General features: G+C 56.5%; 2 protein-coding genes across 4 annotated transcripts in view; both read left to right on the forward strand.

Annotated features, from left to right (window-relative positions):
- The first annotated feature begins 4,273 nt into the window (after positions 1–4,273).
- GDPD2 (glycerophosphodiester phosphodiesterase domain containing 2) lies at positions 4,274–12,898 on the forward strand. Its single transcript, XM_082770485.1, has 16 exons — positions 4,274–4,449; positions 5,893–6,041; positions 6,888–6,991; positions 7,064–7,157; positions 7,369–7,428; positions 7,566–7,664; positions 7,992–8,085; positions 8,521–8,666; positions 9,034–9,116; positions 9,349–9,499; positions 9,984–10,199; positions 11,065–11,216; positions 11,516–11,663; positions 11,861–11,943; positions 12,370–12,398; positions 12,690–12,898. Exons 2-16 carry the CDS (start codon positions 5,928–5,930, stop codon positions 12,740–12,742), a joined length of 1,626 nt encoding a protein of 541 aa, XP_082626611.1. The 5' UTR covers positions 4,274–4,449; positions 5,893–5,927; the 3' UTR covers positions 12,743–12,898.
- A 900-nt stretch (positions 12,899–13,798) lies between these two features.
- The window catches only part of DLG3 (discs large MAGUK scaffold protein 3), a 71,377-nt gene continuing 60,595 nt past the window's right edge, over positions 13,799–24,580 (forward strand). For all 3 annotated transcript variants that reach the window (XM_082770457.1, XM_082770459.1, XM_082770458.1), the window contains exons 1-4: positions 13,799–13,859; positions 15,750–15,881; positions 21,773–21,921; positions 23,190–23,342. In XM_082770457.1, the coding sequence (XP_082626583.1) occupies positions 13,844–13,859; positions 15,750–15,881; positions 21,773–21,921; positions 23,190–23,342 (450 nt within the window). In that variant the 5' untranslated portion in view covers positions 13,799–13,843. The remainder of the gene's footprint in view (positions 13,860–15,749; positions 15,882–21,772; positions 21,922–23,189; positions 23,343–24,580) is intronic.

Here is a 24,580-nt window from a genome sequence, read left to right on the forward strand (position 1 = left end):
CAGCTTGAGCTACTTATAAAATGTAGTGTACAGCTATGTTCTATATGTGGTGAAAGCTGCTTCTAAAGAAATACTTGTTATAAGTGAGTTATCTTTCCTAAGATAACAGGAAGCGTCCTAATTGCTCTGTGAAGTATTTTCTCTCTAATAATGAAAACTTGTAGGTACTGTAAGGAAAAGTACTGTAGCCTTGTGAATATGATGGGACTATTACTGGTTGCAGCACATCATGACTCTCAAAAGTACCATCTGTCCTCAAATAACCTATCTAAGAATAAGGAAGTAATAGTCAATTAGGCAACTTTGCTCCCTTTGTCTGGATTTACAGCAAGAGGATAGTATCCCACAAATGATGAGGCTAACAGGGTATTGGAAGAGTTAGTCTTCAAATAATGACTGACTTCAACCATTACCTGTGCTGATACTTAAATACAAAGTGAGGACTTAAGTGCTTGGGAACTGGACCTATATCCTACTAGGTATTTGCTATAGTTCAAAAACTGAGGTTTTTTTTTTGTGAACTGCTTCTTAGATTAGCTTTTGACACACAAACTGATTTAGAGTTTTATCCTATATAGGCTACTGTTTTATCCTCAGTGATGCTATAAGAAAGTATGTGGCTTAACTGTAAAATTAGCCAGTTTTAATGTCTTTATTAAAAGCTCCTGAAACAACAGGGAAATAAACTTAGCTTAAGTAACAAATAGATTGTGTTCTATGGCATGCCTTAATTTTGTGATATTGCATTGAACTTTATATACTGAAAGAAGAAAAATGTAATTCTACAGTAACCATAATTCTGAATAGAAATTAAAAATGTATCAGGAGCAAACACTCTATTTTAAAGAATTATCTCTAATGCAATAATAATGGTATGTTTTAAGTTAGTAAGTTAGGTGGAGAGGGAGGGAACAGGATGGAAGAAGAGGCTAAATACATATGATAATGTAGTAGAGCAATTGAAGTAAGCAGTAGATGCAAGGTGTTTATGTTTATTGACAAGGGAAATACAATATTTTTCTGGAAAAACACATAAGTACTGGCCATGGAACAGCACAAACCACTGACTCTGCTCTAGAGTCATCATATACTTCAATGCAGGGCAAGTGGAGCTGGAGCTGTGGGGTATGTGCCTGTGTTGCTTCATTCAGTAGGTTATGTCTATAGTATAATTTCCAGTAAAGCTCTCTATCTATACAAAGGAAGGTGACTAACTAGAAATACAACTGTATTATAATTAAACGAGTCAGCTCCTTTGTAGATATTACACAAAAACTAGGAACAGTTTAAAATTAAAAATTACGTGCAAGTATACACTGGGACTATCTCCTATCTTGTCTTAAATGTAATACTTAAGATTTGTTTTGTTTGTTATTGTGTGGCTTCAGTTAAATATGCAATGATAACACAATTAGGAAATGGCAAAGGATAAACATCTTCAAAGTCTAAAGTAGTTCATGTTCCAAAAAGAGGATTCTACATCTAAACAAAACCAATTATTTCAGTCTTAGGAACCATCAACAAATTAAAGCATGTAAATCTTAGAGGGCAGATCTCTAATAAAGATAACAGAATCTGGTAACTAAACTTTTTTAATGAAAGCAAAACTTTCCTGTTGAATTCTTTTCCTTCTTTTCCCTCCTCCAGGGACCCAAAGAAAAATCTTGTTTGCATTGCTACAGCTTTACATATGCCATGTTACTCTTCCCTAAAATTAATTTCCTGTTTATCAGCACCCAATCAGATCTGCTGTGGTGTGCATCAGGATCTCTTAACGCTCTTTAGCATTTGATCCTCAGAGCTCCTGTCATTAATCTCAATTACAGCAATGAATGATTAGCACTTACAGGAAAATGGCATGGACTGATTTTTGTACTTTGAAAATTAAAACTGTAAGGACCACCCATGAAAAGTTTCAGTCAAGTGATTTGCCTCGTAGCATACAAACTCAGGGATGCGAGATGAAATAAAATCAGTTCTCCAGAGAGGATTTTCCCTATCCTTAACAATACTCTCACAATCTATAGTCTAGATCTGCTTAACTACCAGACTTCTGACGTGGAGGGAAAGGTATCCGATAAGCTTGTTCACCACGGACTTTAATTCCTTGAAGGCTTCTGGCCTTCAGGAAAAAGCAACCCTAACCATTGAGCTTAGGGCTGTGATCTGCACCTGCTTAGGTTGGCGTTTTGCTTCTGGGTAATTACTTCTGGCAACTCAATGTGCCTACACAGGGTAGTTTCTCATGTAACCAGCTCTATGTTATACCATTTACCAACAAGTAGGGATTTGTAGATTCATAGTGGGGACATCTTTGCCTTCTATTAGCTTCTGTAGGTCAGTTGCCAGCTGGGGTGGAAGCACTGCCCGTGCCGCTGGCTCTGATGCTGCACTGAGTAGCACTGAGTTTTTGTTTGTTACACACTGAATGAGTATGGAATAATGGTTATAGAAACGTGTTTTCTTCACGGGTCTTGACTCCCTCAGGGAATTTTGTGCTTTGATTTAATCTCCTAAAACGGTCAAATTAGAATGCCTGTTTCTCGCTGGATAGAAGCAGTACAGTGACAGACACATCCAAACGGTGACTTGCAGCAGCGCTCGGCTCAGCACGCTGCTGGCTGCCATCACCTGCACGAAGGCCTGAAGCGAATATAAAAGCAAACGAGGTGCAACGCCGCTGCCACCGGCCTTTGGCCGCCCCCAGCCCGGGCTCCCCGGGGCAGGCGGCGGGGCACGGACACGGCTCGGGAGACCCCGGGCGAGGCAGCGGCAGCGCGGGCCGATGGCGCCCCCTGGCGGCGCTGCGCGGCGCGGCACGCCTGCCCGCACCTAACATGGCCGCGTCCCGCCGTCCAGCGGCGGGGGCGGGGAAATGGCGGCTGGTTGCCAGCGAGCTGAAAGGCCTCGCAGCAGTGCGGCTGCTGCCGCTCCCGTCCGAGCTCGGGGCAGCCCGGGGCAAGGAGGGGGCTGCAGGACCGCAGTGCGGGGTGGCCGAGCTGCAGGTCGGCGGTGGAGGCTGTGCGGCAGTGCCCTCTGCGGGGTGGAGACGGTCCCTGCACGCCTGGTCCGGCCAGGGGTGGCCAGCGGGGTCTGCTCCGGGCTCCTCTCTTCCCGTGTAACCTCAGCCTCTCTGCTCGTGCTCGGGCTTTCCCGCTGCCGAAGCTGTTTCTTGGCTGAAGTGGTCCTTCATCCTTCCCTGGTGCACGGCTTCACCGAGTTATAACCTGCAGCCTAACATAAAGTATCTTTACTAGTGACACAAGCTCACTCTCCATTCCTTTGCACCCCAGGGGCTCTGGCCCGGTGTGTAACAAACAGCACCCGGTGAGCTTTGCTTCCTGCTCCGTGGCACCAGTGTTGTTCTGTGCCATGGGCAAATCTTGCTGGTAGCTGCTCACAGCTGGCTGTTTCGGTGGCCTCTGCTCCCTGCCAGCTGGGGTCAATGACATTCTTGGTCATTGCAGTGGCGTTCTTCCTTTCTGCTTACTCCTTTGGGAGTGGGGCAATTAAGGTTATTACTCACTCTCCCTGCAGTGCTCCAATCCATATGCTGATAAAGCCTTGCAGATGTACTTAATCAGCACATTCTGCAGAGCAATTTGCTGGTTTATGCCAAAGATGTAAACAATGGCATAGAATAGAAACAGCTGTAAGGGCGTGTAGTGAAACATCTGTCCAGCCTGGCAGTTGCCATGTCCCTGCAGGAAGCTGTCACTTCCCCATCATTCGATGCTCTCAGCTCCGTTGCAAGCTGTGGAAGACCACGGGGAAGGGTCTGTCTGTCTGTTGGCACCATGGGCTACAGCTGTGCTGACACCTGGAGCAGAGGACACAGCTGTGCCAGGGGGATGGAGGGAGATGCCCCGTCCATCTGTTGTCTTGGAGCCTTCTTTATCTGTTGCTTTGGCAAAGTTTGGGTGCATTACCTCTGAACCATTTCCTATGGTTAAAGACAAGAAACCACTTCTACCTCTGCCTTAGGATGTTTCTGTCCTGGGCTTTCTCTGCAAGGAAGGGAAAAGCCTCCCTCGGATGAGGGGCTCTGAGCAGCCTCTCACTGAAAGGCCCAGCAGTGCCAGCAGCTGCCTCCATCCAACCTCCCAGCTCCCACAGCCTTAATCCTCCCTGTGCGTGGGCTGCCTGCAAACTCCCCTGCGCTGAGCCGTGCCGCCCCGCGGGGCCCCTTCCCCGCTTCCTGAGCGGCCACAAAGACCCAGGCACAAAAGGCTCTCCCGGCACCCTCCCTGACCCCCTGGCAGCAGTCCGCCCTCGCCGGCCTGTGCAGGCCTGCAGGCGGCACCGGCAGCCCCGCCGGGCCACGAACACACCCAGCAGGGTGTGAGCGGGCGGCACGGAGCCGAGTTACGCACCAGCACCCGCCTGGGAGCTCAGCCCCGCGCTCACCTGGCCACCCAGTGCCCGCTGCAGGAGCCCGACAGGGAGCAGGTATTTCCCCGTGGGAAGCACCGAGGGGGTGGCAGTGATGCTGGTGGGGCGGAAAAAGGGGAAGGGGTGTGTGGGGGTATTGCCCTACTGGGGGTTTGGGGGGAAGGAGCTGCCTGTGCTGCTCCCACAGGCTCTGGAGAGTGGGGATGGTGAGCACGGGGGGGGGGTGTGGGGTGGGAGGCTGGGAGTGGGGTCTTCTGCTGCTTTGGGGTCCCCCCACTGGGCTCTGTTTGCCTTCTCGTGGGGACGGCAGGGCTGGGGACACTGGCCAGGTTCTGCTTGATGTGTGGCACAGTGGGTGAGCGGGTGGCACCCAGCCCTGCCTGTGGCCACCCGGTTGTCCTGCGCCAGCACCCGGGTGCTGTGGGGGCTCCCCACGGGGCTGTGAGCGTGTTGTATGCTGCTGTGTCAGCGGCTGTAGCAACGTTATCTCATCCCAACAAGCCCTCTATGCTAGGGCTGGCTGTGTGCCTTGGAGCTCTCTGCTGGGAGCTGAAGGAGGGCAGCTTACACCCCTGATGGTCCCCAGCTTTCCCCCATGGAGCTGTGCAGCAACCGCTGCCTGTCCAGCCCACCTCTGTTTGGGACCCGTGCCCTGTGTAATGGTGATGATCGGTGACACCTGGCACTGCTGCTGCAGTCCAGCCCCTGGGATAGGGGAACGGAGGGGGCATTTTCCCTCCGAGTCCCCTGCAGTACTTCCAGCACCCTCCCGATCACTCCGGTGGGGTAGGCGGGTGGCCAGTCCCACGCTGCTGCTGCCAGGCTCTGGTCCTTGGTCCCCTGCCAGGCTCAGCTGTGCGGTAGACAGCACAGGGCTGAAGTTCATTGAGCTGATGACCACAACCACGCCCGCTGTACTTTGTACCCTGTGTGGGCGCCAGCTGGTGTCGTGACAGCGTTCCTTTGGTACCAGCAGCTGCCCAGTGCCTGGATGGTTTGAGCAGTGAGAAGGGGTCAGGAACAAGTGCCAGGGGATGCTGGCTGAGCCCACTGCTCCCTGGTGAAGCGGTGCAGCAGGGCAAGCAGTAACGGAGATGGGGTTTCAGGGCATGAATAAAGGCAAGCCCATTATATTTTGCCTGCTACCTGCAGCTGAGCACCGGGAGTGTGGGGACCGTGGCAGAGCTTCCCAGCCCTCTTCCTCCCCTTGCTGGTGTGTGAGGAGCCCTGCACGCAGCCTGGGCTCTTGCTGGGGGGTGCTGAGGCTGCCAGAGCCTGGAGCCTGCTGGACTGGTTGTGCTGCATAACCAGTGCCCTCCCAGGGCACTGCCGCTTGTTCTGGCACCGTACCTCACCTGGGGCCATGGCCAGCAGCTCTGCTAAATCCTGGGGCTCTGGGGCAGCTACGGTTACCTGGAGCCGGGGTGTTGTAGTGCCCCATCCCCATGAGGGCTGGGTGTCAGGAGGTGTGTGCTGACATGCTGTGTGCATCCCCTGCAGGATTGTGACCCACTGGCCCACGACTGCCCTGTGCTATGGCTGATCCCCCCGGCTGCTGCCGCCCCTGTGCTACCTGCCTGCTCTGCCTCTACAGCTGCCAGTGGATCACTGCCAAGAAGGAGAAGAGGAAGGGCCTGAGAACCACCAAGGTGATGCTGTGGGAGGTGCTGAGCTGGGGCTGGCCAGCCTCTGTGTCAGAGTGTTGGGGAAAGGCTGAGCCCCCCAGCCCAGATATTGGGCTGCTGGCCCCATAGCACTGGTCCTGAGAGCCTGGGCTGCTCTGGGACCCTCTCTGCCCAGGGGCTAGCAGTGGGGGAGAGATGTGAGAGTGTCAGGGAGAGGATGAGCCCTGTTCCCACTAGGTGATGAGAAAGGCAGCACAGCAGTGTGAGTCTGAGCCCCAGCCATCCCCTGCCCAGCTTGGCGCACGTCTGCGGCGAAGCTCGCACGTGCCTGGGCGGGCAGGTCCTTGGGCACAGGGTGCCCTGTGAGCCACGTGGAAGGCACGGTTCCCGGGCAGGGTGCATCCCTGTCGGGGTGCTGGCAGGGGATGTCCCCAGTGATTTATAACTCGAGAGGGGTGAGGCTCTGGGATTTTCTGAGGTCTCCAACTCCCATGGGAGCGGCTGCGCTGCTGCTTGCCCCGTCTTGCCTGGAATGTGAGAGCTGGTCCAGGCTGCCAGGTGTCCCGCTCGGCACCTGGCACCTCCGTGCACATGTGGGGCTGGGGATGGGGACCTTGAAGCTGGACCTGGCTTTAGCTGGGTGAGTAGGAGCTGTCTGGGGGCTCAGAGTTGTCACTGCTGTTCTGGAGCACAGCACCTGTCTCTGCCCAGTCCTTCCAGTCAGACCAGTTCATGCTCAGCCCAGTTAACAGGACAGCACCTGGTCCCTGCCCCTGCTGCTGGCTGGGTGCTCCCTGGGGTCTCAGCACCAGCCGTGTGCTGGGTGCCCTGCAGAAGAGTGCATGGTTGTCCTCTCTCTCTGGCTTTCAGTGTGACTGCAGCTGGTTCCTCTTCCTCTTCTGCGTCTTTCTCTTCACGCTGGTGTGGCTCTACTTTGCCATCATCATCCTCAATGATTTCCACAACTTCAATGAGTGAGTAGGATCCCCCATCCAGCCTTGCTCCTCACACGCCCCCATCCCTCTGACCATCCCCTTTGCTTGCAGGTTCATTTTCAAGCAGCAGAAGCTGTGGCTGGACTGGTCCCTGGTCCTGCTGATAGCAACAGCAGTGCTCATCACCTACTCAACTGTGCTGCTGGTGAGCCTTGCCGACCCCCTCTGGGTTGCCAGGAGATGGATCTGTGCTGGGCATGGGCCAGGTGGAGCCTGCAGCACCCAAGCCTGTGTGGCTGGAGACCCTGCATGTGTTCAGGGGCCAAGGCTCCTGTGGGAAGGCTGGGTCTTGTGCCCTTTGAGGGCTGAGGTGTGGGGTACAGCCCAGCTCTGATGTCTCCTCCTTTTTCTTGCAGGTTCTTGCTTTGTGCTTGCAGCTCTGCGGCCAGCCCTTGAAGCTACACTGGCTGCACAAGGTGAGAGGCTGTTGGTGCAGAGATGCTGGCTGCATGCCGGGCATGTTCTCTGCCCAGCCCCTCTCCTGCATCTTTCTGCCCCTGGGTAGCAGGATGCTATATGTGCACCCCTAACTGCCCTCTGCCCTGCCCCACAGACCCTGCTGATCATAACTGCCCTCGTGGTGGCTGCGGCATTCACAGGGCTGGGAATAAAGTGGGCGGAGGAGTGGAAAAGCGCACGCATCTCTCTGCAGGTGAGTCAGCTTGACATGAGGGACACCCCCACTGTCCCAGTACCTGACTCGAGGGGATGAGATGCAGGGTGGTGCCTAGAGCCCTCAGCATGGCTGTGTGCCATGGGGAATAACCCTTGCTTCAGCCTGGACTGTGCAGTTCTGTCTGGAGCAGTTGCGGTCAGGTCATGGATAGTGGTGGGACTGGAGGGGCACCCGGTCCTTCACTCCCTGGCACTCTGCCTCTCCATCCCTGACCAATGTCTCTATCCCTGCCATTGGACCACGTAGAATTTGGGGTCAGGGGCTGGGCTGGTGCTGGCTGACACCCTGCATTTGCCTCCCCAGGAGACAGGTCCCTTCCTGCACATTGGAATCGTGGGGGGAATGACTCTCCTTGCCTGGCCACTGGCCAGCGTCATCTACCGCACCCGCAACACAGGTAAACCCCCCGAGGTCCCCACCTCTCCCTGTGGCTGGGTGCCCAGCCTCCTGCACCCCACTGAGCAGCACTGGCAGCAGAGCAGCGTACAGGGTGCAGTAGGAACAGGTCCTCAGGACTTAGTCTGGTAGTGATGCATCACCCCTGCTTGTATTTGTTGCTCATCATGCCCGGCCCTTGGTGCAGCATCAGCTCTGACTGCTTTGTAGATGGATGAGAGGTACAGATGGCAGATCGGGTCCTGCAGAAGTCCTGGGTTAGGATGCAAGGGCATGTGCAGGGTTTTTTCTTAGCCCCCCACTGTTCTTGAGGCTGGGGATGCAATGTCTGACCTAGGGCAGCCATAAGTGAAAGCTGAGACAGCCTTGGCTTGTTCCTAGCAGCCCCCAGAATGCTCCCTGTGTACCTCACTCCACCTTCTGTCTGTGCCTGCAGGTCTCAAGGTGTTTCTGCTGCTCGCGTACTGTGCAGTGATGATCGCGCTGTACCTGGCTCCTCTGGGAATCACCTCCCCTTGCATCATGGAGGAGAACCAGCTGCCCCCCAAGCCAGCCCTGGTTGGCCACCGAGGAGCCCCCATGGTGAGTGACAGCACCTTGGGCTATCCCTGGCTCTGAGGCACTGGCACTGGACCCTTGCTGCTGCAGCTTGGCTGAAAGGGGTGCCTTGGGCCAGCACAGGGCTGGAGGAGGTGGGTGAAGAGTGTGGGTGTTGCTTGCTGAGCTCTGCTGGACCAGGAGCAGGTAACTGCAGAAAGCTGGAGTGTGTAGGATGTCGGGAAACAGAGCAGACATGCTTTGCACCCATCCTTCTTCAATCCCCCACTGCACCAGGGTCACAAAAGTCCTGTTGTGGGTGCCCTAATGCTCAGCTGAGCTGCCGGGTGCTGCCTGCAGCCAAGTGGGCGAGTGCCTGCCCCTTCCTGTGCTGACACCACATCCTTTACAGCTGGCCCCCGAAAACACCCTCATGTCGCTGCAGAAGGCGGTGGACTGCGATGTGGAAGTCTTTGAGACGGACGTCATGGTGAGGTAAAGGGGCAGCAGGGATGTGGTGGGTGGAAGGGGCCTGTGATTGCAGGATGTACAGCCTGCACTTGGTGTTAGACCTGTTAAAGGGTCCTGCCATTCCCACCCACCTCCCCCCAGCATGAGACTGAGGTGGGGGCTATGCTTAGAGTGGCTGGGAGGGGACAGAAATGCTGAGGCAGGGTTAGGAGGCAAACAGCTTGTGACACAGCCTCCCTCTCTGCTCCTTTGACAGTGCTGATGGGGTCCCATTCCTCATGCACGATGAGAAGCTCACCAGGACCACTGATGTGCAGAAAGTGTTCCCTGAGAGAGCTGACATGAACAGCACCACCTTCAACTGGACAGACCTGCAGCAGCTGAACGCTGGCAACTGGTTCCTGGAGGTCAGGATGGGTGCACTGGGGGGGCAGCAAGAGCCCTGTCCTGGGGAGCACTCCCTTTGCAGATACCTGAGCAAGGTGTAGGAGCACTTCCATGCCTGCACGAATCCCTGGGGTGCAGTTACACCCTGTGCTGAGCTGCTCTGACTCCGCAGCTGAGTCACGGGGAGGCTGGTTTGAGGGCAGATGTCTGATGTGCCCTGACAGTGCTTGTGCTGAGCTGCGCAGCCTGCCTGGGCTTGGAGGCAGCTGTGGCGATGCTCTTCAGGTGACTAACAACCTGCTGAATGCCCACAGGTGCTGGGGCTGCTGGAACAGTGCTGTTAGCAGGGAGAAGGGGAGAAATGCCCTGTGGATGGGCAGGCAAATGAGCTTTGTGCCCTTCCACAGAGGCCAGGATGGGAGGCTAGAGCCTTTACAGGCACAAATCTGGGAGATGGAGGCTTGCAGGCTCTGCTAGTGGTGACTGATTCTTTCTCCTTTGCAGCGGAAACCATTTCCCACTGTGCAAAGCCTTTCGGATAGTGATCGTGATGAGGTGGTTAAGCAGAGGATCCCGTCCCTGGAACAGACACTAGAGGCAGCTAAGGAGAGCAATATCTCCATCATGTTTGACCTTCGGCCAGAGAAACACAGCGATTACGAGAGCTTTGTCAATGCCACCCTGGATGTCATCTTAAAGTCAGGCATCCCGCTTCAGCAGGTGAGCTGGCCTCCACCCTGCTGCTGCTGGGCCCTGCTGTCACCCTGCTGCTCTGCTACCCAAAACACCCCCACTGCCCTGCACGCCTCATCACCACGTGCTCCCTGCTGGGCATCTTGTTGCACAACAGACGCTGGGGCAGCTGTTGGCTAGGTCCAGGCATGGCCCTGATAGAGATCCTGGGGATTTCCAGCTGTGAGATGTTGCCAATAATTAAGAGGTTAATGCCTGAAGCTTCAGACCCCTGCAAATACTCCGATTCCCCACGACTGGCCACCCTGGTGTGTAAACAGTGACTCAGTCAAGGGAGGGGAGCACAAGAGCATGAAACGAGTGCTCATATTTCCACCTCCCTGCGCACCGCACCTCTCCCTGCAGCTCCTTGACTTGCTGCAATCTCCTCGCCTTCCTTTGCACTTCACCCAGCCTCCGCAGCCCAAGCCACGTTCTGCCCTGCAGGGATGAATTAGCACCCAATTCACTTTCACTCCTGGCTCTTTGGGAATTCAGGGTATAGCAAAAGCTTCCACTATAATGCTGGTCCAGGGTGCGTTCCTGCTGCAGAACTGGGGGCAAAAGCTTGCGCTGCTTGATTTATTCAACCACCCGGAATGACATAAATGTCTTGCTGCAGCTCTTTTAGGCTAGAGTTGCTTTCCCCTTGCAGTGGGGTTTGTTGTGCTTGCCTCTTGGCTGGGACAAACTCCTAGGAGTTTGCCCTGGCTGAGATCCTCCTGGGGACCTGAGCAGGGAGGTGGGCAGGAAGCAGCTTTCAGAGCAGGCAGCGTGTGCCTGGGTCTGCACGGAGGTCTCTGGAGAGCTCGGGAGTGCCTCTTACTGCAAGTGCTCCCTGGCTCTTGCCTAGGTCCTGTGGCTGCCGGATGACTGCAGGGAGCAGGTCAAAAAGAGAGCTCCAGGCGTCCAGCAGATTTATGGCCGGAAGAGGAACCAGAATGAGAAGGAGCAACTGCAGCGTATCAACCTGTCCTACCAAAACATGAGCTTTGAGGAAATCAGGTGAGAGCAACAGGCTGCGATGAGGAGAGGTCAGGGCACAGTCCCAGCTCTGTCCCAGGGTCTGGCAGAGGTGAAGTTCCCCCAAGGCCACATGTGCCCCACCAGGCAGGGCTGGGGATGGAGCTGGCTGCCGTCCTCTGCCTGGCCAGCAAATCTGCCCCGGGTCTGGCTCTCCAGGCAGTTCTCCCACGTGGCTGTAAGCGCTGGATAGCATCCCAGACATACGGGCCTCTCCGGCTGTGAGTTGAGTGTGCTGGCACTCTGCTGTCTGCTGCACTGACCAGGCTCTCCCTGTGCAGGCAGCACCGCCAGGACAATATCTCAGTCAACTTGTTTGTGGTGAACCAGCCCTGGCTCTTCTCCGTGCTATGGTGCGCAGGGGTGAGCTCTGTCACTACCAACGCCTGCCAGGTGCTGAAGGAGATGAAACACCCCATCTGGCTGCTGGTAAGAGAAACCTTCATTTTCCACAAGCCTTTGTGCAGCACAAGGGTGTGGGTCCCATCCTGCAGCTGCCAGCAGGGTGGGCATTGTCCCATGCTGTGCTGCTGTGGCAGCGTGACCCTGCAGAGACCTGCTGGCATGGTGGGCTGCATGGTGCCACCAGCACGGTGATCACAGCTTGGCTCATTGCCCCCTTGCAGCCCAGCAGAACATACCTCATGATCTGGATTGTTGTGGACTGCGTTTCCTTCCTGATGATCCTCTGGGCCTTCCTCTTGCTGAAGTAAGTTTGACCCCTGGGGCAGACTCGGGGAGGCTGGGGTGGGCCCTGGGTGGCTGGTGAGTCCCCAAATCCGTGGTATCTGCTGCCACCTATCCTGCACTCAGATCTTGAGGTCCTCTCCCATCTGGTTAGGTGATACAGAAGTGCATGGAGGCAGCTTTTTTTGAGCAGCCTGCTCCTAAAAATCTGACCTGACCCTCCCCTAAGCTGCTGGATGCCTTTGGCCTGCACTCGCTACCTTGCTGTGCTCCCAGGCCAGGGGCTGGGGGACCTTGGGCTTCCTCCTGTACCAGTGCCACATCTGCCAAGAGCAGATTCCTGTGGACTGGGTCCTGTGGGGCCCCACGCTCTGCAGCTGGGAGCTTGAGGGAGGGATGGGAGGGGCCCAGACTGAAGCACTAACATCGATCCTACTCCATCTCCTAGGAAATGCTCCCAGAGAAGGCAGCCAGTGGGTAAGTGCATGGAAACCAGCTCCCCTTTTTCCTGGGGGCTCCCCCCACTGCTTCCTGGCTGGCAGCCCGCTCCAGGGGGGCATGAGATGGAGCTGAACGGGCTGGGGAAGGGCAGGGAATCCCAGCACAGGGAGCTCCTGTCCTGCCCTTAGCAAACAGTCCTGTGGGGTGGTGCTGGGGAGTCCCACGCTCCCCAAGTCCTTCCAAACCGGCTTTTCAGGCAGCCCTGCCTGTCGCTGCGGGATGGTGGCTGCCCGCACTCACTGTCTTCTTTCTCTCTGCTCTCCGCAGAGTCTGAGACGGACGTGCTGCTCACGAAGATCAACAGCCTGATGCAAGACTGACCCCTCCAGCCTGCATCAGCCGTGGGGAGGGGCAGACAGACGTGCGCAGCTCGAGCAGGGAGTGTTCCTCTGGCCAGCTTCAAGGCTGCTTTCCTTTGTAGGCTCCTTCCTGAGCTTGCAGTTCCTGGCTCCTCGCGTGGTGCAGAACTGCCCTCAGCTGAAAAAACCTGGCACCGTGTCCCCTGCTCCTGCTGGCACGGAGGGGACAGAGCCTGGGCGGGGGGTTGCTGGTGCTGGCATGGGCCCTAGGGGCTGAGCTTTTTTCCAGCTGTGCTGGGGTCAAGACCTCAGCCTTAGGATGCTGGTTCAAAGGCTGGTGGGGTTTCGAGGCACTGTTTGGTGCGGGTACGGGGCAGTCTTAGCCTGTCACCATCATCTCCGGTGGCAGGGGCAGCAGCACTTTAACCAAGGTGTCCATGGGGCATGAGGAATTAGGACTGGATGCAGTAGGGGCATAGGATGGAGCGGGAGCAGAGCCCTGGAGGATGCAGGAGCTCTCCTGCTGCTGGCTTCATGCCTTGGGGGGGGGGACAGGGCACCAGCTACCCACACAGCCGCTGGTGCTGGGGGGTGGAAAGGGGCTGTGGGTGGAGGGGGCTGGCTGGGCCACGGTCCTGTGTTACTCAGCATCGGGCACTTCGCGGCGGGGCCTCGACCTTCCCTCGCTCCTCCTTATTTATGTCAATAAATGAGAGGCACCGGCGGCGGTGAGTGAGCTCGGCAGGACCAATTCCTCCTCCCCAAGCCTGCGGCGGCGCCAGCCGGGGTTGGGCTGCGCCGTGCCCGGCTCGGGGCAGGCGGCGATGCGCGGTGCGCCCGTGCCATCTAGCGCCGGCACCGGGGAGCGACACCGGGCCGGGGGGGGGGACAGCGGGGACACCGGAGCGGGGAGACCCGGGGATGCCCCTACCCGGGGTGGGGGAGGCCGGCGGAGCCCCAGCCCGGTGCCGGGGGCTGGAGGGGCGCTCCCGGAGGCGGTGCCGGCGGCGGGGGCGGGAGGGGGGTGGCGGGGGCGGCTCCGGTTCCCGCTGGGCGGGGCAGGCGGCGGGGCCGCTCCCGGGGCTGGCACCGAGCGGAGCGGCCGCCGGTCGCGGCGGAGCGATGATCCGCAGGGAAGGTAAGGAGAGCCCTGCCCCGCCGTGCCCTGCAGTGCCCTGCCTGCTGCGCCGGGCACCGCGGCTCAACAAGTGGCCGCCCCGCCGCCGGTACCGGAGAGCTGCGCCCCCCCCCCCGCCCCTCCCCGGGCTGCGTCCTGGTGCTCGGGGTGCGGGGATGCGGGGTGCTGAGCGCGGCACCCCGGGGTGCTGCGGGAGGGGTGTGGGGGGCACGCTGCCGGTCGGCGCGGGGTGCGCCCCGGGGCAAGGCGAGGAGGGGACCCCGGCACCGGCTGCTCCTTCCTGGAGGTGCAGGAGGGGCTGGGGGTGCCCCCCGGGTTTGGGGTGCGGGGTCACCCTGCTCCCGTTCCCCTTTCTCCCGCTGCTCCTGCACGGCACGGGCTGGGGCGGGATGCTCGCAGCGGGTGCCCGGTCTGTGTCCTGCTGGCGGGGTGTGCCCCCCAGTTCTCCTCCTTGCCTCTTTAGCCTCTGCCGATAAGGTGAGGGATGACCAGGCGAAGATGACTCAACCCCGCTCGCAGGATGCTGGGCACTTTGTGGAGCCGCTGGTTCTGCGGAGAAGGAAGTGCTCGGTGCGAGCACGGGGCTGGGACGCCCGTAAAGCCCGATGAGGCTGGAGGGCTGGGAAGAGGGAAGTCCCTGCTTTTCCCGAAGCTGGAGTGGAGCCCGGCTCTGAGCAGGGGCGACTCACACTTCCCCAGACTCCTTTCTCTTCTCCTCCTGCATTGAGTCACCGTGGGCTGGTGGCACAGGCGAGCCCCCTTTCTCTTTCAGGAGTGGGGAGGAGAGCCCGTCGGGGCGAGCTGGGACAGCAGGTGGCACGCGCCCTGCCAGACACAGGCCCCCTTGTCTGGTGACCTGAATTCCCTGCCCAGAGCCCTGGGACAAGCAGGCCATCCTTTCTGCATGAGTTCCTGGGTCAAGAGATGAGCCCCTGACAGTGGCGGGATGCCTCCCCCGCCTCCGCACACAGGCGCCCTTTGTCTGCGGGCTGCCTGGGTGACAAAGGGAAATATTCAGTGGCAGGGCCGGGACGGGCTCAAGGTCCGTGGGAGCTCCCCACCCATCCGATATGGGTCACATCTGGGGCTGGCGTTGGATTTTGCCCAGCTATGGAACTGAGCTTGGCAGCTCCGCACGTCTGCCCAGAGAAGTATGGGGCCACCCTGGCACAGGGAGATCACAGCTCCATTATTTTGGGTCCAAAATTGTCCCACGGCTATGGTGAGCCAGTCTTCACAGCAGCCTCCTGCTCCCCTCCCGGCCAGCATCCCTCTCAGCAATTCTCACACTTCACCCTGTAAAGTTTTTCTGCTCGTGGAGCTGAGCTGTTTGCAATATCTTGTGAATGGGGCAGCTGCAGCTGCACTCATCTTTGCTGTGGCCATCTAGCCCCTCGTGGGAGAGCGTACAGTACCTCATGGCAATGCCAGCAGCCCTGTGCAACAGGGATGTGTCTGGCTCCTGAACAGCTCTCTGCCTGTCTGGGAGGTAGCAGTGGTACTCAGGCTGCTTGCAGGGACAGCACCACGAGTCTAGCTCTGATTTTCAGGGTCAAGGAAGGCCAGCAGGCAGGACGAGCTCCCTCACAGTCCCTGCCTGCCCCTTCTTCGTGGCTGCTCTGCAGCTCATGGTGGGTTTAGCTGCACTCACATTTAACTGGTGTGCCTGGGGTTTACCAGATATAAATGTGGTGACACAACTCTTGCGGGTATGTGTAGAAGGCTGCTTTGGTGGCTGTCCAACTCTTTAAAATCCAGAGCTAAAAGACAATTGAGGTATTACCTAGATGAGCTCATTGCACCACTCTGAGGGTGCACTCAAGCCTTCCTTGAGGATGTCTGCCCATCTTTCAGTATTAATGCCTTGTTACTCCTGTGTTGCCTCTACAGACACCGAAAAGGCAGTGGAAATCCTTACAAGATACCAAAGCACCCTGCTGTCCCCAGAGGAACAGGAGTTAAAAGCCTCCATCGGAAAGATCTCGCACATCTTCCAAAGTGAACTATTCCAGGCTCTGCTGGGTGAGCCCCTTTGTTTTGTTCTCCGGGGCTTTGTGGTCAGTGGGTGCTGCTGGTGGCCTGATCCTGCGTGGGTGCGTGGCACTGACCGGGCTGGGTGCGTCCTGCACAAGCACCTGGGTGCCTGTAATGCCAGGGGCCTGGACTGCATCTCCATTCTGGGGTTTGGGCAGGAGGTAGCGGGAACAGGGGATACAATTGCCAGCTGTTTGTAGTATGAACGGGATTCCTCAGGCAGGAGACTGTCAAGGGGTAAGGCCTTTTCCATCCTGTCTAGCACCTCCGATCTATCCAGCACCTGCTAAAGGATGCTGCAATGCCCTAAGTGTGCCCTGCGTGTGCAGACAGAACGTGTCTGCAGCTGCTACTGGGTTTGCAGCCCTGCTGCCATCCAAGGACACCCTGGCGGCAGGCTCCCATTCCTTCCTGCACCCCTCAGCCTGGTTTCAACCTGCCACTTCCTATTCTTGCTGCTGACCCGAAGGAAAACTGGATCTTTCTACCTCTGGGAGAGAATCTGTACATGCGGCACAAGATGGCCTGCCCGTGCTCAGCCCACGAATGCTCTTGAGCAACGTGCTGTGTGAGCACCTTCATTTCATTCAAGACATGGACGTGATGGTGAGGCTTGTGCTTTACCTGGGACCAAACACGCAGTTCAGAGTATGGTGTAGCTCTCTCCATGTGGATTTAGGCAAACGCAGCTGGACTCTCATCAGGGAACACAGCTCCTCTGTACAAAACGCAGCTGGCTTTCTGAATGATGCCATTTGAAAACCCACTTTCTCCATGAAGGTCTTTTCTTAAAATGGAAGATCCAATGTGTTTTGGTTCAAAAGTTGCTTGAATCCACCCTCTGCCAGGGCAGACCCATTCCTAGCTGGGTGGTATCAAACACAAAATGTGTGGTGGACACAAATTTTGGACATAATCCCAGAGACCCATTTACAGAGGATCTGACAAGCCGAGAGGTGCTCCTGCCACTTCCCACCTCCTGCTCAGCTCCTCTCCTCAGTCCTGCGTGCTGCAGGCTCGGGGGAAACACGTGCAGCCCTGGAGGTTTCCGTCCCAGGCCTCCTGCAGAAAAGCCAGGATTTCTTTTCCTACTGTGCTCACACTGACAAACCCCAAACCAGTCCAACCCCTGCATCTGCCTCGCATGCTCCCCCAACCCAGCTCGGGCTGATGTGGAGGCAGCAGTGCAGCCCTCACAAAGCACAGGGCTGTTTATATTAGGACAAAAGTGACACGGAAAGAACAGACCTGGAAGGAGCAGGTCCGTGCACACGGAGCCAGCTGCACATTGCACGCTGGCGTGCAGGGAGGGAGGTGGCACGGGCTGCTCAGCAATGCTGTAAGCCGCTGTCCCAGTGTCCTGTCAACACTGGCACAAGGGAGTGTCGTTTGATTGCTGGTGACCTTTTCAACTGGTTTAACAGGATATTAGTTCCTGTGCGACAGCAAGTTTTCTCTCGATGTGTTTACCAAACTGGAGTTTGCATTAATTACTTCCGCCCCCTTCCTCAGAGTGTGTGTTTGTGAATTCCTTGGCCCTGCACAGTGCTGTGTCCGACTGCCTGGTGGCCGTGTCCGCACAGCTGGCACGTGCCGGGCTTCTTCGGTGTCCCCACCGGGGCATGGTGACAGGTGGTGCTGGCTTGCTCCAGGAGGGTGGAGCGCTTCCATTTGATCTGGTTCTCACCCACCCTTTTCCCAGTGGGCTGCTGTGTCTCTGGGTGAAGTTTGCTCAGAGCTGGAGGGCTGGGTTGGGGTGTTTCTGAGGCAGGCTTGCAGGGTGTGCCGCGGCTCTGGCTTGTGCCCTCGCTCCCCTTCACACAGCAGCAGGTGCTGCTGGCTGCAGACTGCTCTCAGCTACAGAGCTCCGTCCTCTTCCATGGTGTCAGCAGCACGTGCTGGCTTTTTTTTGACCCCTAGAGAAGGCAAATGCACAAGGCTGGTACTTGCTTGTCCTCAGACATACACCGAGTTTGAGCACCAAAACGCATTAAGCAGTAGTAGAACTGCTGGAAGTGCTAAACGTCATGGAGCTTTACACGTTGTTCCACATGAAAAATGCAAGGGATGTGGCTTCTTGTGCACTTTTTTTAGGAGTAAGCTGTTTTGTGGACTCCAGAAACCCCAAACTGCCCAGCTCCAGGAGCGGATCCGCTGGGACATTCAGGTGGAACCGTGCATCATGCCAGGGCTGGATGTCCCGCTCGCTGCAAACATGCCAGTGTTGCTTTGCCCATGCACCACTTTCTGCCAGACTCCTCTGAGCACAGCACAGCCCCTTACATCCCTGTGAACACCATGCAGGACCCGACCACCCTCCCTGGAGCTGCCAGGGAACTTGGGCGCACACTGACCCTGCTGGGACGGATCCTGCCCCAGCAGGGTCTCAACGCAGTGCAGGGCAAGCAATGCGGGAGCTGCTTTGTGCTGGAATGCACCAACCACAGCACAAAAGAAATTCCTTGGCTGAGCAAGCTTCACTGGTTCCCTCCTCCTGGCCTCTCTGAGCGGTTTGATGCCGCAGAGCCAAGCTCGTGACTCGCAGGGAAGCCTCCTGGCAAGAGGGCGCTGAGCCTGGGGTCAGGAGCAGCCGCAGCTGGGCTGAAAGGGGCCCTTGTGCCCTTTGCTGCTGGTCAAGCTGGGTGGACAGGCACAGCTTGTGCGTGCTTGGCCACCCCATGCACCCACAGCCGAAAGGGCAGCTCCTCCCGAAATCGCTCGGGGGCTTGGTGCTGGTCCATGCCTGGGCAGTAGCTGGCACAGCCGCTGCTGGATGCTGTTTCTCTGCTGCTTGGGTCCCCAGCCCTCCCCCTGCATCCAGGAGAAACACACTGCTGGGGTTTCTCCTCGGGGACAAGCTGACCTCTCCTGTGCCAGCAGCTGTATTGTCCCTCAGATGCAGGTGCTGTGGAAATGTTTAATGGCATTTATTTGACGCATTAACCCCAGGAGGAAATTGTTAAAGTCTAATCTCTGTTCATCTGTGTACGTCTTGAGTTACTCTTCCTTATTAGATCTAGAGTGGATTTACACTTTCATCAAAGAGAAACCAGCCTGGGAGACAGAACGTGCAGAATAGCTTTTGCAGGCACGCCGTCTTCTTACTGAGCCTTTTCGGGTAGCACCACTCTTAGAGCGTGCAGGTGAAGCAAACTTGGGTGCAACTTGTGATGCACAAAGAAATGAAGGAAATGAGCATATATTTAAATAAGCATGAATGATGCAGGCACGCATGTCCTAAAACATCCTTCTGTTGCTGCTGTGCTCTTTGCTGCCTGAACCCCAGCAGCTGATCCCAGTGGATTCCTTCAATGCCTGGTGCCAGCAGCAGTTCCTTCTCCTGGCAAGTGCCTGCAGAGGGCAGGGGGTTCAGAGGTGGTGCAGCTGCTCCCCAGAACAACCTCCCTGTACCCCAGGCTCCTCAGCAGCCTGGCTGCCCGAGGCCACGTTCCTGCAGCAGGCGGGTGATGAAGGAGGCTGCCAGCAGCGGTGCACCCCTGCGACGGGGCCGTTCAAATCCTGTTTTTGTTTGTGTGAAGCTGTGTGCATTCCAAGGGTAATCCGCGCAGCGAGGAGCTCATGGTATCCCGTTACGCAAGGACTATTTTTATGAGCAGGGGGAGAGATGTTTGTGCACTAAAACAAAGTCCCGACTGTCTGGCTGTGCGATGAGTGCTCGCTGTGACCTCGTGGCTGCTTAATGATGGCTTTGGGGGCTGCCAGCAGTGTTTTCGGCACCAGTGAAGATGCACCTGATGCACGGCGGGTGGCCCTGGGGACTCCAGCCCCTCCTGATGTTGCCAGCTGCCCGGTTTCTAACGGGGCACAGGACAGAGCCTGGTGATGACGCAGCCTGAGGCAGAAGCTCCCAAAGTATTACTGAAGCTGGGCAGTGAGGCGGTGCTGCCCGGACAAGGGCTCCCAGCAGGCACAAAACTGCACAGGGGGTGGAGTGGATTTATAGCAGCTTTTTCCCCGCAGCCGGGAGGTAACCAGGAAGCGCCCAGGAGCAGGGCGATGGAGGATCGATGCTGCTCTTCTCAGCTGCAACGTGGACGCGCTGCTGCAGCGAACGGGCACGTGGTGAAGTGGGGGAGAGGATGGGGATTTCTGCATGGGGTGTAACCCTGCTTTGTGAAACCCTCCTTGGCAAACGGCCTTGGACAGTGCTCGGCATGGCCCTGCCCACAGGCTAGGGCACCTGTTTTGTTGTTTATTATTATTGTTATTTATTTTCCTGGGGTCTTGCACAGTTCTGGGCACTGGGGTAGCTCTTCTGAGCACTCCCCAACCCTGTGCTGAGCTTTGCCTGGGGTTTGCTCTCCCGGTGGGAGAGGCATGCACAGAGCAGGGTTTGCTTTGTCTGAGGCAGATTTCCGCGTTACACGAGCACGTGCGCTGTTGCGCAAAGCCTGGGGACAGCAAGGCAAGAGGCTCTCAGCACTCTTGGTACTTTCTAAGCTCAAGGGAGTGAATTTAAGTTATTGCTCTGCCCAGCCTTGCTCCCTGTACAGCCCCCAGTGCAACTCTGCTCACATTTTCTCTGCAGTGACAAACAGCCCTGTTTTTCTGCTCCTGTTTCCTGCCTTTTGACTTTTGGCCATCCGCATCTCCCCTCTCTTCCCATGGCAGTGGGATTTCTTGCAGGGAACCCTTGCCAAGCACCAGGTTTCCTTTGGAAATCTTATTAAACGTGCATTCACTAAGTACCCCTTGAGCCGAGAGCTTTTGGCTGCCCTCCGGGCCGCTTGCAGACCTGGTGCTCTCCAGGCTCCTCTGCAGTGCAAGCAGAAAATGAATTTGGTTTTCCTGCTGTGGCTTTTCCCCTTCCAAGTGCTTGTTTACACTGCAGTCACTTTTTGGCCCTGCAGCCTCCTACCGGCTTCCTGTCTCCTGTGTGCCTGAAGGGATTTATTACTTTTTCATGCCTTGTACTAGGCATTTACCAAACTCTCTTGGCTGACCCCTCGGAGCTTTACATTTAACCTGGCAGCATTTACCATCCTTTCTGCTTTTCTCATTTGGACACAGCTTAAGCCGTTTAGGAAAATGTCTTCTCCCTTTTAATAGCCTCCCTCCCCTGCAGTCCAGCCGTGCTTTCCTCCGTTTCGCCTTTACAACATGCTCCGGGCCGGCGCTGCGCGTTGGCTCTGATGTCTCGGTGTGGTGCCTCTAAATAGGCTCACTGCTTCCCACCCTCTTTGTTACCCCTTTCGCTTTCTTTTTAAAGAGCTTCTCACTTTTTATGCAGTTCCCCTTCTGAAATCAAACACTTGTGCCGTAGTCCTGTGAGCTTTTGCTCTTCCTACAGAGATTCTGAATCTTGTGGTCAGAGCCCAGCTGGGCTCTGGAGCAGCCTGGGCGTGAGGAGCTGGGGCTGCTGAGCACCATGGGGGCTTCAGTGGGAAGGAGCAAAGACCACTGCAGCCCTGCTGCTTCCTGCAGTCCCCTGAGAGACTAAAGCACTCCTGGCAGGGGTAGGAGGGGGTCCAGGCACCCACATCCTCTCTGGAGCCACCTCTGGGGCAGTGGCTGTCCCACTGTCACCCCATAATTGTCTCCGGAGCAGCAGGGCTGGGATGTCCCGTACTCACATCTCTCTCCAGAGCCCCTGTGTATAACAACAGGCCAGGCTGAGGGTTTCTGCTTGTGGCACTCTGGTTGCATCATGCCAGGTGGAAAGAGGGAATTTATCAGGGAAGGAGCAGGAGGTAACGCAGTGACAGCTGTCAGCTTCAGAGCTTGTACGTCCTGGACCTGGTGCCCTGTGACCGCACTCTGGAGGCAGAGCTGGTGGGCACAGACACTGCACCCCTTGCAGGATGCTGACATCAGGCCGCCTGCCGAGTCCTGTGAACATTTCTCACGCTGTTTTGCAGATATCCACGAATTCTACGACTTCACGTTGCGCTCTGCACCCCTGCAGCCTCCCGGCTCGGACGCGCGTTGCAGCACAGCCCGGCAGCAGCATGGGGCCGGCAAGCCCGGCTCCTCAGACACCACCAGAGAGCCCCAAAATCTCCCTGAGGTAAGAGCCATTCCAGCACAATGCTGTGGGGCCGGACTCTGCACCCCTGCACCACGGGACAGGCTGGGCACCAGCTCCCATGCCCGCAGCATGCAGGCAGGCGATGCCTGCTGAGCACCACAGCCCAGCCAGCTCACACCACAGAGCGTTTCCACACCTCCTCTGTTGTAGCTTGCCTCAATAATTAGGCAACATCTCTGGTTCAGAAGTGTTAATTGAATTATTCCTAATGCAAGGGGCTTCTGCTCCAGCTCTGCTTCCTGTTCTGATGCGTTCTCCCATGGACACGTTGGGACTGTCTGATCTAGCCGCCTCGCAGGCTGCTTCTGATGACTGAAGTAGGTTGGGCCTTTTAAGTTTATTTTTTTTCAGGATTTTTTCTAGCTCTCAGATAACTTCCACGTCTCTTGTTTGCGTTCTCTTTAATTTCCAACAGCCTTTAAAAAGATAGGCACCAGGCAGGGAGGCAGCAGTTGAGCAGTAGGGTCTGAGTTATCTCAGAGGCATGAAGGCAAACCGGCAGGGGCAATTTGGCCTTTCCAGGCCCTGCTCCCCACGCAGCTCTTCTCTGTTGATTGCTGCCTCGCACCTTGCTGAGGGATGCTCTGGGATGCCTCTGTGCTGGGGATATGGGAACATTTGTGAGTCATTTGATGGTCAACAGCAAGAACAGGGGGGACAAAAATGCGAACAATCAGTGCAGGAGATATCCATCCCTCTGACTCAGGAACCTTTTTAGCCCCATTTTTTCTTGAGCCCTTCACACTGATGGTCTTCTCTTTAAAGGCAAAACTCCAGATCTAGTCTATTGTTAGGGATCGGTTTTCACTGGAATTATACCTTATTTCTGGAGCAACAGGCAGTGAGATCCCATTTTGTTCTCATGGGTCTCTTGCGGCCCCAGTCTCTGCAGACAGGCCCGCCCGTCGGGCCCTGAGGGATGTGATGGTCAATAAGGGCATTTAAAAATCCATGTGGAAACAAGTGGGAAGCCTGCACTGAGTGAGCTGCAGAGGTTTTGCTTTACCCGAATGCAGCCCAAGCACATGGACACCATCAAATCCCTTCTTAAAAAAATATGCATTGATGCATCCCGTATTGGCAGAACATCTGTGCAGAAGAAAAGCAGCAGGGAGCTGCCCCTGCCCAGCCGCACGATGCAGCCCTGCTGCCCCCTGCAGTGACCCCGATGCCCATCCAGAAGCAGTGGGGGAGATGCGGGTGCATCCAGCCCGCCCTACCCACCTGTGTCCCTCACCTCGTTTCAGGAGCAGGCCGAGGACGGTGAGCGGAGGCTGCCCGTGGCCACCTGCGGCACGCCGGGGACCCCTCCGCGGCTGGTGAGGGTGACAGCCCGCAGGACAGAGGCACCGACCAGCGTCTGCAGCCTGGTGCTGGGCTCCCGCAGCGCCCTGCCCCAGGTGAGCCCCCGCACCGCGTCCCGCCCGGCCGGCGGCTGCCACCGCGGGGACAGCACCGGGGCCGCGTGCCCCTAGCACCGCGGGACGGTGCCGGGGAGGTGCTCCCCTCGCCGGGGCTGGCGGTGTTTCCTCGGGCAGTTCCCAACGGGCTGGTGGTGCTCAGGCTGGGAAACGTGGCAGCGACCCGCACGGCTCCAAAAACATCCCTTTGTGCTAGCGCTAGTGTGGTCCAGTGGCAGCCCTCCGGGTTCGGAGGGCAGATGGATGTGGCATGGGGATGGAAGCTGCGTGGGATGGAAATCCACCCAGCCCTGTCTCTCTTGCCCCCCAGCTCTGGCACTCTCCCACCCCGCAGATTTCCAAATTTCTCTCCAAGATCTTAAATGGCAGGTCCATTCCTCAGCATACCAGGAGCTTTTCTCCGCTATTTACCTGCAAACGCCGTCTGTTTGGATGTGCATCGTAAATCTCAGCTTCCTCCTGGTGCGAGTACATCGTCTGGGCTGCGCATCTGATGCTAGTTTTAGGGACGAGTGAAGGGCAAAATGTGCTCTGAGCCTTTTGGGAGGGAGGAAGTGGCCGTGATGGATGGAGTTCACCACAGATTTAAAATAGTATGAAAACGTTGTTTTCCTTGGCATGGTTTGAAACAATGCTTGTTTGCTAGGTCGGATTCTTCTTCCAAGATACTTTAAAGATGAAAATTACTCTGCTTCTTTTCTCGCCTTTTTAAATGTTTCCCTTCTTGTTCTAGACCACAATAAAATGGGTAATGCCCCATTTTTTCCTTACTGTTTAATTTCTCCTTCTTCCTCTTTGCTACTCTCTGCGTTTTCAAACATTCACCAGGTCTTTACCAGTGATGGGAGGGTGGGACTGGGGTTGGATGAAGACGACAGGAGGACGGGAGCGGTTCGGATCAGCTTGGATGCCAGTCAGCAGGGAACAAAGGAGAGGTGCAGGGGACAAACCTAGGAGCCTCCCTCGCAGAGGCACTGGGCTCAGAGAGAGGGAACGGGCCAAATGCTGGCTCTGAAAGAAGCATTTTCACAGATTTTGGGAAAAGGTTGCTTTAGAAAAGAGCATATTTTTTAAAATTAAGCAATTGGAATAAATTCCTGGGCTGCACCTGTGGACGTGGGGCAGGCCCGGGGCAAAAACCCACAAGGGGCAGGAGCCTGATCAGTCACCAGTCAGCCTGCGGATTTCAGGGATTTTCTTCCTCAGTGCCCCAGGCT

Source organism: Aythya marila, assembly GCF_965140915.1.
Source record: "Aythya marila genome assembly, chromosome: 13".
In the NCBI taxonomy this organism is placed as follows: Eukaryota; Metazoa; Chordata; class Aves; order Anseriformes; family Anatidae; genus Aythya; species Aythya marila.

Coding starts and splice junctions, on each gene's coding strand:
- GDPD2 (XM_082770485.1), top strand. CDS start 5,928: ATGGCTGATCCCCCCGGCTGCTGCCGCCCCTGTGCTACCTGCCTGCTC. Junction 8,086..8,520: donor CTACCGCACCCGCAACACAG/GTAAACCCCCCG, acceptor CTGTGCCTGCAG/GTCTCAAGGTGTTTCTGCTG. Junction 9,500..9,983: donor CTGGCAACTGGTTCCTGGAG/GTCAGGATGGGT, acceptor TCTCCTTTGCAG/CGGAAACCATTTCCCACTGT.